A 13,458-nucleotide genomic window follows, 5' to 3' on the forward strand; every position below is an offset into this window, starting at 1 on the left:
GTTGCTTTTTTCTCCTTTCTCTCCTACTGATTATTTCCAGGATAAGATGCTGAAGTCAGGAAACTTTAGCAATTCTCTCCTAGAACATGTTTGCAATACAACCCGTAGGCTGAGCCAGAGCTCCCACACATGTGCTTAAGCAAAGTCACTACCAACAGCAGCACAACCATGGCAGCCTAGAGGCTATCCCAAACTGTCACCTGAATGTCCTGGTCCCTGATCTGGGGGAATGGTTGCAGTCTTCATCAAACTGCACCAATCTGCAGGTTAACCTACTACCTGAAGCCAATCCCACACAACGGTGAGCGGATCCTTCTGCACAATTGAAACATGTCTTGGGGTTAAAAAGCAGACAAAAGCACAGGGAAGGCACAGACTGATGCCTGGATGAGTCACGAAAGGCATTTGTTCTCTTCTACACATTCAACAGCTTCTGTATGCCTCCTCAGAGCCAGGAATTAAGCCATGACTTCTGAAACATTTTCTCCCCTCATTAGTTTTAATGATGCAACTGCAGAACTGGAAGAGGACTTGACCATCTTAACCTACCACTGAACACACACGGATTTATGCTGTTGCTTGGCAGGGCTGGGCAGATCATCTCAGACATGGACCTCCCTCCCAGTGCAGTAGCATTCTCCATACACCCCATTTGGGAGGATGCAAACTGGCTTGGCTGCAGAAGCACAACTTTCAGGGGTAAAAAAAACCAACAAAGCACAAGATATGAGTGCATGAGGTTCTCTCCATCCTGCAAGTGACCAATTTTATTATTACAACTACTGACCAGTACCTGTCCCATGACATCCTCAGTCCCAGCACGGCTGCTGGGAGGACACACAAGCCTTGACGCTGACCCCACAAGTTTGTTTTGCACATGCCAGCGTGGAGTTGGGTGATAGAGCAGCGTGCCCTGGCCAGCACTGCCTTGGGAAGCACGCAGAACGCTCCTAATATAAGAAGCTCCCATCAGCTCCCGCCTGAGACACGTCGACCTCCCTCCGCTGCCTTCTCCCTGCCATTGTTAAAGATAATCCAAAAATCTGCTACTTATTTTTCCAAATGTCTCTGTTTCAGAGGCTTTTTCTCTGTTTTTCTGAGGCCAATTAAAAATAAAAGTTTACCAGGAAGATGACAAATAAATAAATAAATAAATAAATAAATAAACTGCCTGATATCATTGGATTCAGCCTGTAAAGATCTCACACATAAAAGAATTATGTCCCTGAGCACTTTCCAGCAGACTTTCAGAAAATTTCATCTTTCTACTTCCCTGGCTGGATAGTCTGTTTGAGTAATTTTCTCTTTCTCCTGGGGTTGGTTGCTAAGAGACGCGCTATTACTTCTCTCTCTCTTATGACCCGATTACTATGATCAGCAAAGACAGCGTGCAGACAACAGCCTGACACGGCTCATACAAGAACATCGGGCTCGTTACAAAATGATGGACTGTATTAACACTCCGCAGCCCCTCCACTCGCCGTGGCCTTTGCAGAGTCTCCAGGCACAACTGGGGGCTTTTACTTCCCCGGCTTCTGAAGTGCATGTTCAAACATTTTAAATCATAGGACTGGGAAGGGAGAAGAATGGACTTTTACCTCCTGTGTTTTGCTGCCTGTCAGCCAGAGCAGTGTTAATGGATCTGTACTGAGAAATGCTCCTTTCCTTCCCCTAGCAGAGAAGTGGCTTGGGAACCATTATTATCCCGATTCACCCTCCTGCAAAAACTTTGCAAATACACAACGTGCTCTGGGTTATGACATTCCCTTAGACAACTCAACGGCACGTTGTAAAGCCAGTGCTGGCACTTGTGGGGCTGAGAGATGACACGGTCCTGTGAAGAGCTGTGCTGTGTTGCTCTGGATGAGGAAAGCAGCAGGAAATGCTTCCACCAGAGGTGCACTGTGGTCTCAAGGATGGCACCGTGACACTCGAAGTGCTCCCAGCACGTGCTGAGAGGGCCATGGCTTGGCACTGTGCCTCTGCAGAGGGTTCCAACTGACACAACTGCTGGGGAGTGGGAAGAGATGGGGACTTGGAGCTCAGACTGGGAAAGAACATTGAGAGGCACGCAGGGCAAAAAGTTGGCAACAATTGCTGGTCCAAAGCTGGCTGCTTTGGCACAGGATGTGGTCAGAGACCTTGAAGAAAATCAGTTTATGCTTTGCAAGGTTCATAAAATTCATTTTTTAGGGAGTAAATGTCAAACATTACTAAATCTATTTTACTTCTGAATAAACTGTGCTTACCAGCACTGTTTCAGTACCGTTTTCCTACCCCTGCTAGACCCCTTCCCTTCCTGCCACTTTGCCCTTTGGCAGCCTCACACTGTATCTAGAAAAGTCATTGACAAATCTTTCACAATTTTCTAACAGAAGTGGCCCAGACATTGAGGTCCCTCCTCTTACAATCCCTTACCTCTATGGCATTTCCCATAAATTCAGTGCTCAACAGAAAAAAAACAAGCTGAGGTTGTACGTCAGCATGAGCTCTACTGCCATGCTACGAAGGAAACCCTTTATGCCAGGCTTCCCATTATGGTTTGGTCATGTCTAGACTAAACCAAAACCTTTCCTGAGTCACTGTCATCACATGAACTGGAGTGTGAGATGACTTATGAGTCTTTTGGTTAGTCCCTGCTCCCACGTAGCATCCTCTTCCCTGGAGCTGGTCTCTGCACCATCTGCTCAGCACCCAGAGCAGCTGGAGGAAGATGGGTGCTTCCTGGCACAGTGCTGTGCCAAGGAATTGCTGGATGGACAGCTCCAGCATTGCACTCCACAGCTCCTGAAATAGTTTGGGTAAATCCCCAGACCTTGTGCAAGCTTTTAGAGCACAACTGCTCTTCCATGGCTAGGACCTTCCAACGTGCATGCTAGCTGAACAAAACAGAAGGGGAATTTTTAAGGTAGTGATGCCTGTTCGTTAGGAACCAGACTGGATCCCTGCTCATCCTATTCCACATCAGCACTCTCCTGGGGTGCTGGATCTGGAAGCACTTGGGGTCCTGCTCATGGACCTCGGCCCCCCTTACCCAGCCCATCTTGGCGTGCTTTGCTGAAGGGACTGAGCATGTCAGCCCTTGTATATTTAGTCCAAATTGTAACTGTGCAGTGTTCAGTGCCAGAAATGCCTGCTCTTTGGCCAAAAGTACAGCTTCTGTGGCTTCAAGAGTTGCTCATTCATTCTTCTAACCTTTTATTAGACCAACCTGTAATATAATCCAATAGACATTTATTGGTTGTTCTGACTTAGCAGTACTCTGTCTGGCAGGGCAAAAAAAGGTTTAGGCTGGAAAAAGGAAAAACATACGTATAATCCTTTATTATAACAGTTAGTTTTCAGGGCATAAAAAAGCTGCATTGAATGAGCAAGGGCTAAAAAATAAAAAAAAGTTACTTGACTGTTAACTGTCATATAACAATTGTTATTATTTAACAGACTAGCATCTGGAGGATGTTAAAATTTCAGATTAAAATAAAATGGACAAGTGCTGCTTGCTCGCATTCAAGCTATTTCAGCATTAACATTGCTCCCTCAGTTTGATTGGGCACCACAGCCTTTCAGAACTATACAGAGAACAAACATTATCTTTTAAAAAGTAGGTCTGATATAGTTAATGACAGATGTTTGCAATCTGAGTTATAAAAAGATGGCTTCTCTCCAATCCAGTCTATGTCAGATCCATCTTTTTTTTTCTTTTTTTTCCTTTTTTACCCTTTTGCTTTATTCTACCCAAACTATTGTGGTTCACAGAACAGGCCACTGCAAAGATGAATCACTATTCAGTGTTTGAAATAATGAAGTGGAAAAATTAAATATAGTATCCTGAAAGGACAGACAGGAGGAGAAGAGAAAAAAAATAGGCACGGCAGAAAAAAAAAGAAAAATCTACCTGCTGAGGAGTAGTGTTTGCTTTATGATACCAAATAACAAAGAAAATACAAGCTCACTCACCAGAATGAAAAACGAGGCTGTGTATTACTTCAAGCAGTTCCCAAATAAGTGGCGATATGTTCCAAAGCCTCTGAAAGTTTAATATTTGTAATTCTAACAAAACACAGTCAGAATTGTTAATAAAACCTGGTAGCTTGATTTGACATTTTGTGAACTACAGATAAGTATACTGGTTCAATAACAGTCACTATGCATCTCTTTTCTGCTGCATTTTTCCCAGTGCCATTATCAGAGGGGGTATTTCAAAAAAAGAAAATGTTCATCCTGAGAGAAAAGCCAAGAGCACTGACCTCCGTGTCTGTCTCCAACAACAACAAAAAAAAACCAACACAAAAGCAGACTCAGATACCACAATCCAGCCCAGATGAGCAGGGCCCACGCAGAGGTGCCTTACTGACACCTGCCATCATGACAAATCCTGAAATTGCTCACAGCGCTGTGGACACTCACCAAAACACCGTGTCTCCATTTAACTCTACACATAAGTAGTAAGAGAAGAACCAAGGCAAAGAGGCAGAAGGACACCAGAAAGGGATGCCCACAGGTAGGGTCCAATCTAAGCAGCACTGACATGCTGCAAGCTATGGAGCACAGTTTCAGCACAGTTCAGCTTGCTGGGGGCAATTTATACAAGTCAGACCCACCACCAATTTCCAATTGGTTTCACCTGGCTCTTAACCACCAGGGAGGAGGATGTCGTTACAGAGAAATCAATGGAGACTTCGGAAAGGCGGCTCCAAAGTGGTTCTCAACAGCTCCCTGGTGAAGAAACTCCCCTTGGTGAGGGAGCCCCAGCTTCCCGTGTGTTCTGCAGGGTTTGGGGCCTGGTTTCTCCTTTAAACGTTCCCATAGAATAGGCAGAGGCTTGGAACTTCGTTTTCCCTGGCTGTATTCTGTAAGTGCCTGTGGATGACACAGCTCTGACACTAATGAATAAAGTATTGCTTCATCTGCTTCACTTCATTCAGTGCAAGAAACACACAGAAGGAGAGCAAGGATTTAGAAGGGCTTTAAAACTTTATAATACTCATCTCAGAAAAGCTTTCTTTAAAAAACAAGCACCAACGTGGGGGCTGTGCTTAGGCAGTCAGGATGATCTGCCACAGCAGCAGTATTCCTCTTTATTCCCACAACGTTTTTCAGCTCTGCAAGCTCAGTCCATGATGGGAGCAGAACAGGGTCTGAGCATTTCTCAGCCTATTTTCTTGTGCTATCAGAGACGCTGCCTCATCCCTGGAGCGTCAGAGATTTTATCAGCTGGTGGCAAAGCTGGATGCAGAGACCAGCAGGTCCCACTGGAAACTCTCAGGGATTTGCAGGACCCTGTTCTGCCTCAAAATGACTGAATAACAACATATGCCCATGCTTGATGCAGGATGCAGCAGCGGTCCGCATGCACTGCTCGCACCACGTGCAAGACAGCCAGCTTTGCTTCTACTGCAACTAAATCACATCATCTTCCGTTAGCTTGGCACTGAGCACACACAGCACACCACCAGAGCACGGCTGACCCCCAGCTCACTGCTCGTGAGTGTGGGCCTCCTGCCAACGATGTCCAAAAGGCAATAAAATGACTCAGAAGTTCATGAGTGACTCTAAGGAGAACAGGTATGCCTCTGCCTTCCAGTAGCAGGGATTACTCTTGCTGTACTATGCAGCAGGCCCAGCAAAGACAATGAGAAACAAGCAAAAAACCTGCAGAATCTCCCAAGTCAGCCTGAATTTATCCTTTCAGGGCTCTCGTCCAAGTAGTGAATAGACTCTGGAGCTGTTTAGCTTCTATGAACTGTCAAAGATTGCAGAACAGGGAACAGCACAGCTAAAACACTGTCTATTCCAATAAATCCATATCCAGGCTTCAAAAATTAGACAGAGCTACCAATAGCAGCTGCTGTAAACAAAGCCCACTAGGTATGCCTGCCTACAAGATAAAACAAACAGCATGATAGCTCATGCTCCCAGTCCCTCACAGACACAGCAGAATAAAATTAGCTACTGCTCAGGAGCTTCCACGCAGATTAAGAGGAAAAGGGCAGAGAGGGTCAGGACCTGGGAAACCTGCATCAGCCGGGTTCAAGTGAACACAGCGTGGTGTCAACTATGTAATCTTGCCCTGGAGCTAGCACTGATGCTGTGTCTGGCCTCACAAGTCGCAGCCCTCTCCTCCAACTAATGTAGATGGATAGAAGAGATTATTAAAAAAAAAACAACAAAAAAACCCACAAAAAATACAAACAAACAAAAACATTAAGATCTCAAAGACTTGTGTGTGTTTCCTGTCATTCATCATGCCTGGAAGTGCTCCAAGGAAAGAAAGGAGAAGGAAAGATCTTGCTTTAATTCTCAGCACTTCAATTAGTTTCCATTATGGAAACTGGAGGAGACTCAGGGGAGACCTTATCGCTCTGTCCAGCTCCCTGACAGGAGCTTGTGACGGTGCAGGGGTCAGCCTCTGTTCCCAGGTAACAGTGATAGGACGAGAGGTGGTGGCCTTAAGATGCTCCAGGGAAGGTTTGGGCTGAAAAGCTCCAGAACAGTGGTTGGTCACTGGCACAGGCTGGCACGGCCCTTGGAGGTGTTCATGAGCCACAGAAATGTGGTACTAACAAACACAGGTTAGTGGGTAGTATTGGTGGCAGGTGGCACTAGATGATCTTAAAGGTCTTTTCTAACCTTAACAATCCTGTGATTAAATCCATTTTAACTGTTTCTGCAGTTATTATGTTCACCATGAACACAAGGAAAAGACATCATCAACACTAACAAATATTGAATTTAGAGGAAGTCAACAGCATAAACTCAATTAGCTAATCTTGCAAATCCTGTCCTCAAAGCTTTTGAGGGGCTGACAAAGAAAAATGTCCAAGTGTAGTGCAATCCCATAAACTACACATCTGTCATAGGAGCGTTGTTGTCTGCACATCCTTTTGTGGCCAGGGTTTAGCACTGTGGTATCTGTCTCAGAAATACGCCTCATCCGATGCCCAAGAATGAAATACTATAGAATTACAGAAAATCCTGAGTTGGAAGGGACCCACAAGCATAGAATCATACATAACATCATTAGGTTGAAGAAGACCTCTAAGATCATCTAGTCCAACCATCAACTCATCCCCACAGGGCCCTCTAACCCATGTCCTTTAGTGCCACATCTCCAGTTTGTGAACACCTCCAGGGACAACGGAGTCCAACTGCTGGCTCCACAGAGGACCAGCCAAAATTCAAACCATATATTGTAAGAATACAAGGAGCCTCATTTCTTTAACAGCAAAGGGCGACAGAGATGGAAGCCTTCATCCACGTTTCTCAGCCAGGTGGCATTTTCATTACAAGGTATAGATGCTCTATCAGCCTTGGTGATGCTCCTTCTTCAGAACATTGTCCTCCCCACAAATCCTTTACTGTCATTTACTGTCCTTCCCCAGCAATGTGCCCACTGTGCCCCCTTTTTTTGGCTTTGTCTGGGTGTTCCCATCACCCATAGCCCATAGGCTTGGTCTGCATCAGCACTGTGCTATTCCTTGCACTGCTTCATGTCCACAGGATTGTACTGGGAGAGGAAGGCAAGGGGGAAAGAGCTTTTGAGGTTATGAAACCCCAAGGATGTAATCCAAAGGCAAATCACACCACAAAGCCTGACACTCTCACTGCACTCAAAACCATTCAATGACTCAAGGAGCTCCGAGTCAGGATTCCGAGCACCCAAGGCTGACTTCAGTATGGTTTTGAAACCCCCTGGTTCTGACCTCACAAGCCCTGGCAGCACCCCAGCACACTCCAGCAGTACTCATTTCAGAGCTCCTGCCAACTCTCCTCCCCATGCCATGGAGCATGTGAGCTCCTGCCAGCACTGAAATACCAATTTTAGTGCAAAAACTGGAAAGCATGAGAATAACTGGGAGGGAAAAGAGGAAGGGCTTATAAAGAAACTGGAAAAGGGCCTTCTGCCCCCTCTCTGCACTCTTAGCTCAATGCTCAGTGAAGGAGAGCATACCTGAACTGCGTGGTTCTGCAGTCACCACCTGCTGTGCACGTTGCTGGATGGGGCCCGAGGAATGTGGAGAGGAAGCATGCAGTACTAAGCACACATGAGCACCGAGAGAAAAGCGAGAGGTGTGGACTGCCAAGACCCATGGCAGAATGATGTCTCACTCATCTCAGGACTCACCTTGCCCCAGCAGACAGATGTTTTCCCATACATAAACACATCCAAGGATGTTCCATCAGAAAATCATCCTTGACCCCAATGCTCCTGCCCAGTGGCTTTTTTAGAGCCACTGCCTGAATGTCTGGACACCTAATTTTCATTTCCAGTCTTGCTCATTCGCTGTTTCCTTCCCATAGACACTTCTTTGTCTTGTACAAAAACACATTCCTTTAGCTCAAACAGCTCTCCTCCATCTGTGGGGTAAATACAGAGCTGTGCAGGACAGTGGGAATCACAGTGCTAAGACTTTCCAGGATTGAGTCTACGCTGAACAGCAGTGTTTTTACCCTTGGGTTGGACTTACTGAAAACAGACACCAGCAGCGATTCTTCTCACAGAAAAAGAGCACACAGTGATTTGAGCAGGGTGTTGCAGAGGGCTGAGAGGTGGGGGGAGCAAAACATCCCCTCCCCAACGCCAGGGAGGAAGCATCAGAAGTACAGAGCAGCAGCAAGGGACCATATGGATGGAGCAGGGAGCAGATGAGCCCCAGCACACTGCCATGCCAGCGGAGCTCCTGCTTGGCTCTGAGACTCTGGCACAGAAATTCATCTCGAAAGAGAAAGGCTACAACAGGGCAGGAGTTACAGACCCCAGCACAGCAGTACACCAGGAAAGGAGCATTTGAGGTAAGCAAGGTTAATCCCCCGTGAGCTGCTGCAACAGGGAAGGCTAGCACTAAATCCTCCAGAAAGCAAGAGCAGACCGCAGCACGTGGAAGTCTGGTCCGTAAAAACACAGCTGCACCCGCCTCTCCAGCTACAGCTCTGCGGCACAAACCCATGCAGCACATTAATCAGAGCTATGTTCTTATTTATTATTGTTATTACTACTGCAGTCATACCCCAAGGCCCCCAAACAGATCCCTGCGACAGCAAGACATGGTCTCTGCTCTGATGAGTTGACACATCCAGCTCAAAACAAGTCTCAGCAAGGCAGCATGGCAAACAGCAAGGAGGGGGACCAGCACCACCGAGAAAATTGCTCACTTAGCTGGTCTAAACCACGCACGCCTTGACTGCTTCCAGCACATTAAAATGCTCCTGCCTTATAAACTGCTGGCTGTTGTGGCTTTTGTTTTTCTTTTAATTCGTTTTAACTGTTTCTAACTCATTTCAAAGCTCCTTTGAGTCAAACAACAGAGGTCACTGACGAAACAAGCAGGGAGCCAGGAAGAGAGAACACAGCCATAAAAAGTGAATGAGGCGTGGTGGGCTAAGTATTTTCTTGCTGTCCCATCTCACCTGCCAGATCCCGGAAGCCTCATGTTCTCAGGGTTATATATGGTCGAGCTAATGGCTTTGCACCAGCTGCTGACACTGACCAGCAGTGTGTCACCCTCTGAAATTGGATTAGCTTAAGCTGCCGGTACGCTGTCACATCACTAAGCCAATCCCCGATCAAGTCTTCACTATCCCTCATTTCTTTCAAGCCCGTCAAATGATAATGGCACCTCTTAACATCCAGAATCTGCAGAGGGCCCTCATAAGTTCCCCAAATCTCCCCATTTCCATCAAACCTGGCTATGTTAACGTGCTTGCAGGACTGTGTACTCAACGCTGCACAAGAAATGCTGGTGAGGCTCATCTACCTTTCTCAGGCTGCAGTACTGGGGTGCTGCTGAGAGGACATTTCCTTCCCCCCAGTGCCAATAAACAAAGGATTTTTTTAGAAGGTTGTTGGGATGTTCCTGAGTCACTTATAATCAGATCTATTATAATTAAAGCATCAACAATTAAGGCATAGTGACATTTCTGGATGATCAACAACAGTTTTCCCGGGGAAAAAAAATGTGTCATTTTTCATTATTATCTTAAATTGTAGGAGAATTTAAAAAATAAGAGTTTCCACTTTACTTGAAAGTGACATTTTCATCGCAATTCAGAAATGGATTATTTTTACTTTTTTTAATTCCAAATGTCTTTCTCTCCCTTACTCGTTAATGTTTTGTTACTGAAGGCAACAGAACAGGTGCATATGACTGAGTTTTCCCCTCCAACACATTTTCTTTTTTCGTTTCAAATTCTCTGAAGTTAAGAGTGGCAGAGGAAAAAAAATGAAACACTAGTTAGACTTTTCCAACTCCCTACTAAATGTCCTTAACTTTAGAAAATTGCTTAAGTGGGAGACTTAATATATTGCTCTGTTTTTCTTTCTCCTTCCCATTATCATGTAGTCTTCCTGCACACACTCTGAAAAGAGTAGAAAAAGGAAGAAAAAATTACAGACAACTTTTACCTTATTACACTCAATATAAAAGAGGGAAAAGTGGAGATGGTACAAAGAAGAACATCCAAAACTGACATTCAAAAGCTGATTTGGCAATTTTCTTGAGTACAATGGAGTCTGTCCCCAAGTTTATCCCCTCCTCCATGTGTCCATGGAACAGGAACCCAACTCCTACACTTGCTGCTCAACTGAATGAAGAGAGCCAGACTTTTAAAGCAGGAGACGAGGTGAGGCCAATGTACGGTGACTGGAAAGCTTTTGTTTTACTGACAAAACATCTTCAAAAGCTACAGCAGTGGTCACATAAATATCCACATAACCATGCCATTAAACTATCTCACATTCAAGAGCCTGACACAGCAGAGGAGAAAAAGTAAACCTGAATCAAACCAACAGGCAGGAGAGGAACCACGTTGAAACCCACTCTGCCAAATACATGCATTCCTACCCACACCCCCAACTCAATCCCACATTTGTAGAGGAGTCCCCTTGTGCTGCCGTAAAAGAAAAACAAAACTGAAAAGGGTGTTCAAGGTCCAGCTTCTTGGATCAACATGTACCGGCAGAATTGAAACAAGAAAAACACCTGGAAAAGTATCAGTCTTAGGGAGAGGATGCTTGCTTCCAATAAAAACAAAAGAACTGTAATACTGCACCACTCAGGAGGGTAGCTTGCCAGAGGGTACATGGTTCTTTCACGTTCTGATTGATTTGAATGATCTCAAAAATGATGGGGGGGAGACTACCACAAACTCATGAACCAAGAGTACGTCAAACACAGTTTGTGTTAGAGGTCTATTTCCCTGAATAAGACTTGTGGTTCCTCCCTAAAAAAAATAAAATGTACTCACCATCACCTCCTGGTTGCTTGTATGGGTTGTACTTTGGCTTGGGGGCAACAACAGGTGCAAACTTCTTTGGTGTCTGCTGGGTGGACATGGAGATGCTGGGAGTCCCAAAGGCATGCGTGGTCTCCATCCTTGCTGGAACGTGACCGACCAGCTCGTTGTTACCCTTGGGCAGCAGCCAGGATGGGTGGGACATGGTTCAGATCTGAGAGAGGAAAACAAGAACCACACATCAGGAATTCAGGCTGGGGGACTAGCTGTTGTAAACGCTGATTAAACCCACAAAACCATTTAATGAGAATTCAGATACAAACTGAAGTTGAGGCAGACCAATACACCAGAGAAGCCCATCACTCCTGTCGCCCGTTCAGCAAGACAGTTATACATTTGACTTTTCCCTGTTAGGACTTTGTGAGCACATTAACACACAGTGGTGCAGTTTCTCAGGGAAAAAGTGCCATTACAGGTGTGCAGACACACACTTCCAAAATATAACCTTTAGCATTTCTCAACATGACATTTATAGCCCCAAATTCCACTGCCTTTCACTTAAACTTTTAAGAAAAAGGATTTCAAAAGCAGCTAATCCTTCTTGATGCCTCCATTTCTGAATGCCCAGATTAAGATATTTTAAAAGCACGTCAATTTTGAAAAACTGCCAGAATTCCACAACCGCTGACAACCGGGCTCCTTTTAGACATCTCAACTTGTGTAACAGGAATAAAAAAGACAGCCCAAACCATTACTTATTTATGAAGATCTTGGCATTGGCCTCTTAACAGCCTACATCACTTTTGAGAACTGGACTCAGACGCTGCTGAAAATATTTCCCATAAAAAAAACCCTGTTCATAATGGGCTGAACTGCAGCGAACAAGTGCTGTGCACCACACACAAGAAACAGCTGTTGGGTAGCAGCAATGGTCTTACAGCAGCATCATGTTATCCCTCTAAGCTGGTTTTGAGCTGCAGCAAGGAACTGAAGATCCTGCATGGACAAAAGCCACTGCTAATTCTGGAGCCTGCAAGTGCCTGTCTGTGCTCTGCTTTGGTGTCAGGACACCTCAGGGCTCTGCTTATCAGGGGCAGCTGGGACTCAATCTGGAATCAGAAAGCTTGGAAAAGGATAGGTGCAAGAGATAGCACTGGGCCAGGGCAGACATTAGCTGACTGCTGTTGCATAAAGGCAGTTCCAGCTGGACAAAGTGAGGCAAAGCAAAGGTACTGCTGGATTTGCAAAGAGAGTTTCTAGCTGCTGCCTGAGCAGAGGTGTTGGGAGCATCTGCTGAGTGGCTGTACCAGGATTTACCAATGGGTGTGAACAGTTCTCTGAGGTCAGGTTGGGAAAACAAACGAAGACAGATGAAAGGCAGCCTCTGGCTGGTGGACATCCCCTTGGAGTTAAATCATTACCGAGCCTCACAGCTCTACAGCTCTCTAACTATTCTGACACAGCTCTGTGGTCACAATGCAGCCATCTATTTGAATGTCTCAAGACAAGGCATTTCCAAAGCTGAGAATTGCAGCCACATGCAGCCAGCTATAAAGGTCAGTGCTTAATATCTGAATGCAAGTGCATGACTGATATCACCACCTTTGCCACCTACCATCAAACATGAGACCAAATATCTTCTCGTTGATACTTTAGCAGGAATACAGCTACAGTAGCATGTCCTGCCAACCTGGGCACATTCTTGGTGCCACAAAGCAATCACTTCCATACGCACACACCTTCTCAGGGACAACCAACTATTCACCACAATTATACAGAACATTTAGGCAGGAGAAAGGTACATTTGACAGCATAGTTAAGTCTACCTAGAGGAAAAAAGAAAAGTAGAAATCACTCTTCCTTTTCTCCTAGTTTGAGACCAGATGTCACTGCAACTGTCAGGACCAAGCCACTGGGACTTGGGTGAGGAGCTGTTTTGCCAGCTCATCCTGCCTGGCAAAGCATTTCAGTTCTAGAAGCTTTATGGTGGAGCAAAATCAGGTGAGCCTCATATTGAAGAAGCAGATAAGGACTCTTGGATATAAACCAGAGAAAGTAGTCTGATGGACTCCGATAAGAGCAGCCTTGTCCTAGCAATCTGCTATTAGGCAGTAATGCTGAGTCACAGGGGGCAGAGGTGAGGAAGGAGCAAGGTCTCCATGCGGCAGTGTGGAGATGGTACCTCCAGCAATGGTATCAGCAATGCTTGTTAAAACTGATGTATAT

At 45.4% G+C, this 13,458-nt stretch overlaps 1 protein-coding gene across 1 annotated transcript in view; it reads right to left on the bottom strand.

The window, feature by feature from the left end:
• LPP (LIM domain containing preferred translocation partner in lipoma) overlaps positions 1–13,458 on the bottom strand; it is a 370,558-nt gene that overhangs the window by 184,168 nt on the left and 172,932 nt on the right. The window contains exon 6 of the mRNA XM_065748152.1: positions 11,245–11,446. Within this exon, the coding sequence (XP_065604224.1) occupies positions 11,245–11,437 (193 nt within the window). The 5' untranslated portion in view covers positions 11,438–11,446. The remainder of the gene's footprint in view (positions 1–11,244; positions 11,447–13,458) is intronic.

The sequence above is a fragment of the Cyrtonyx montezumae genome, unplaced genomic scaffold (genome assembly GCF_038088225.1).
Source record: "Cyrtonyx montezumae isolate F1298 unplaced genomic scaffold, pur_monq_1.0 scaffold_5, whole genome shotgun sequence".
NCBI lineage: Eukaryota > Metazoa > Chordata > Aves > Galliformes > Odontophoridae > Cyrtonyx > Cyrtonyx montezumae.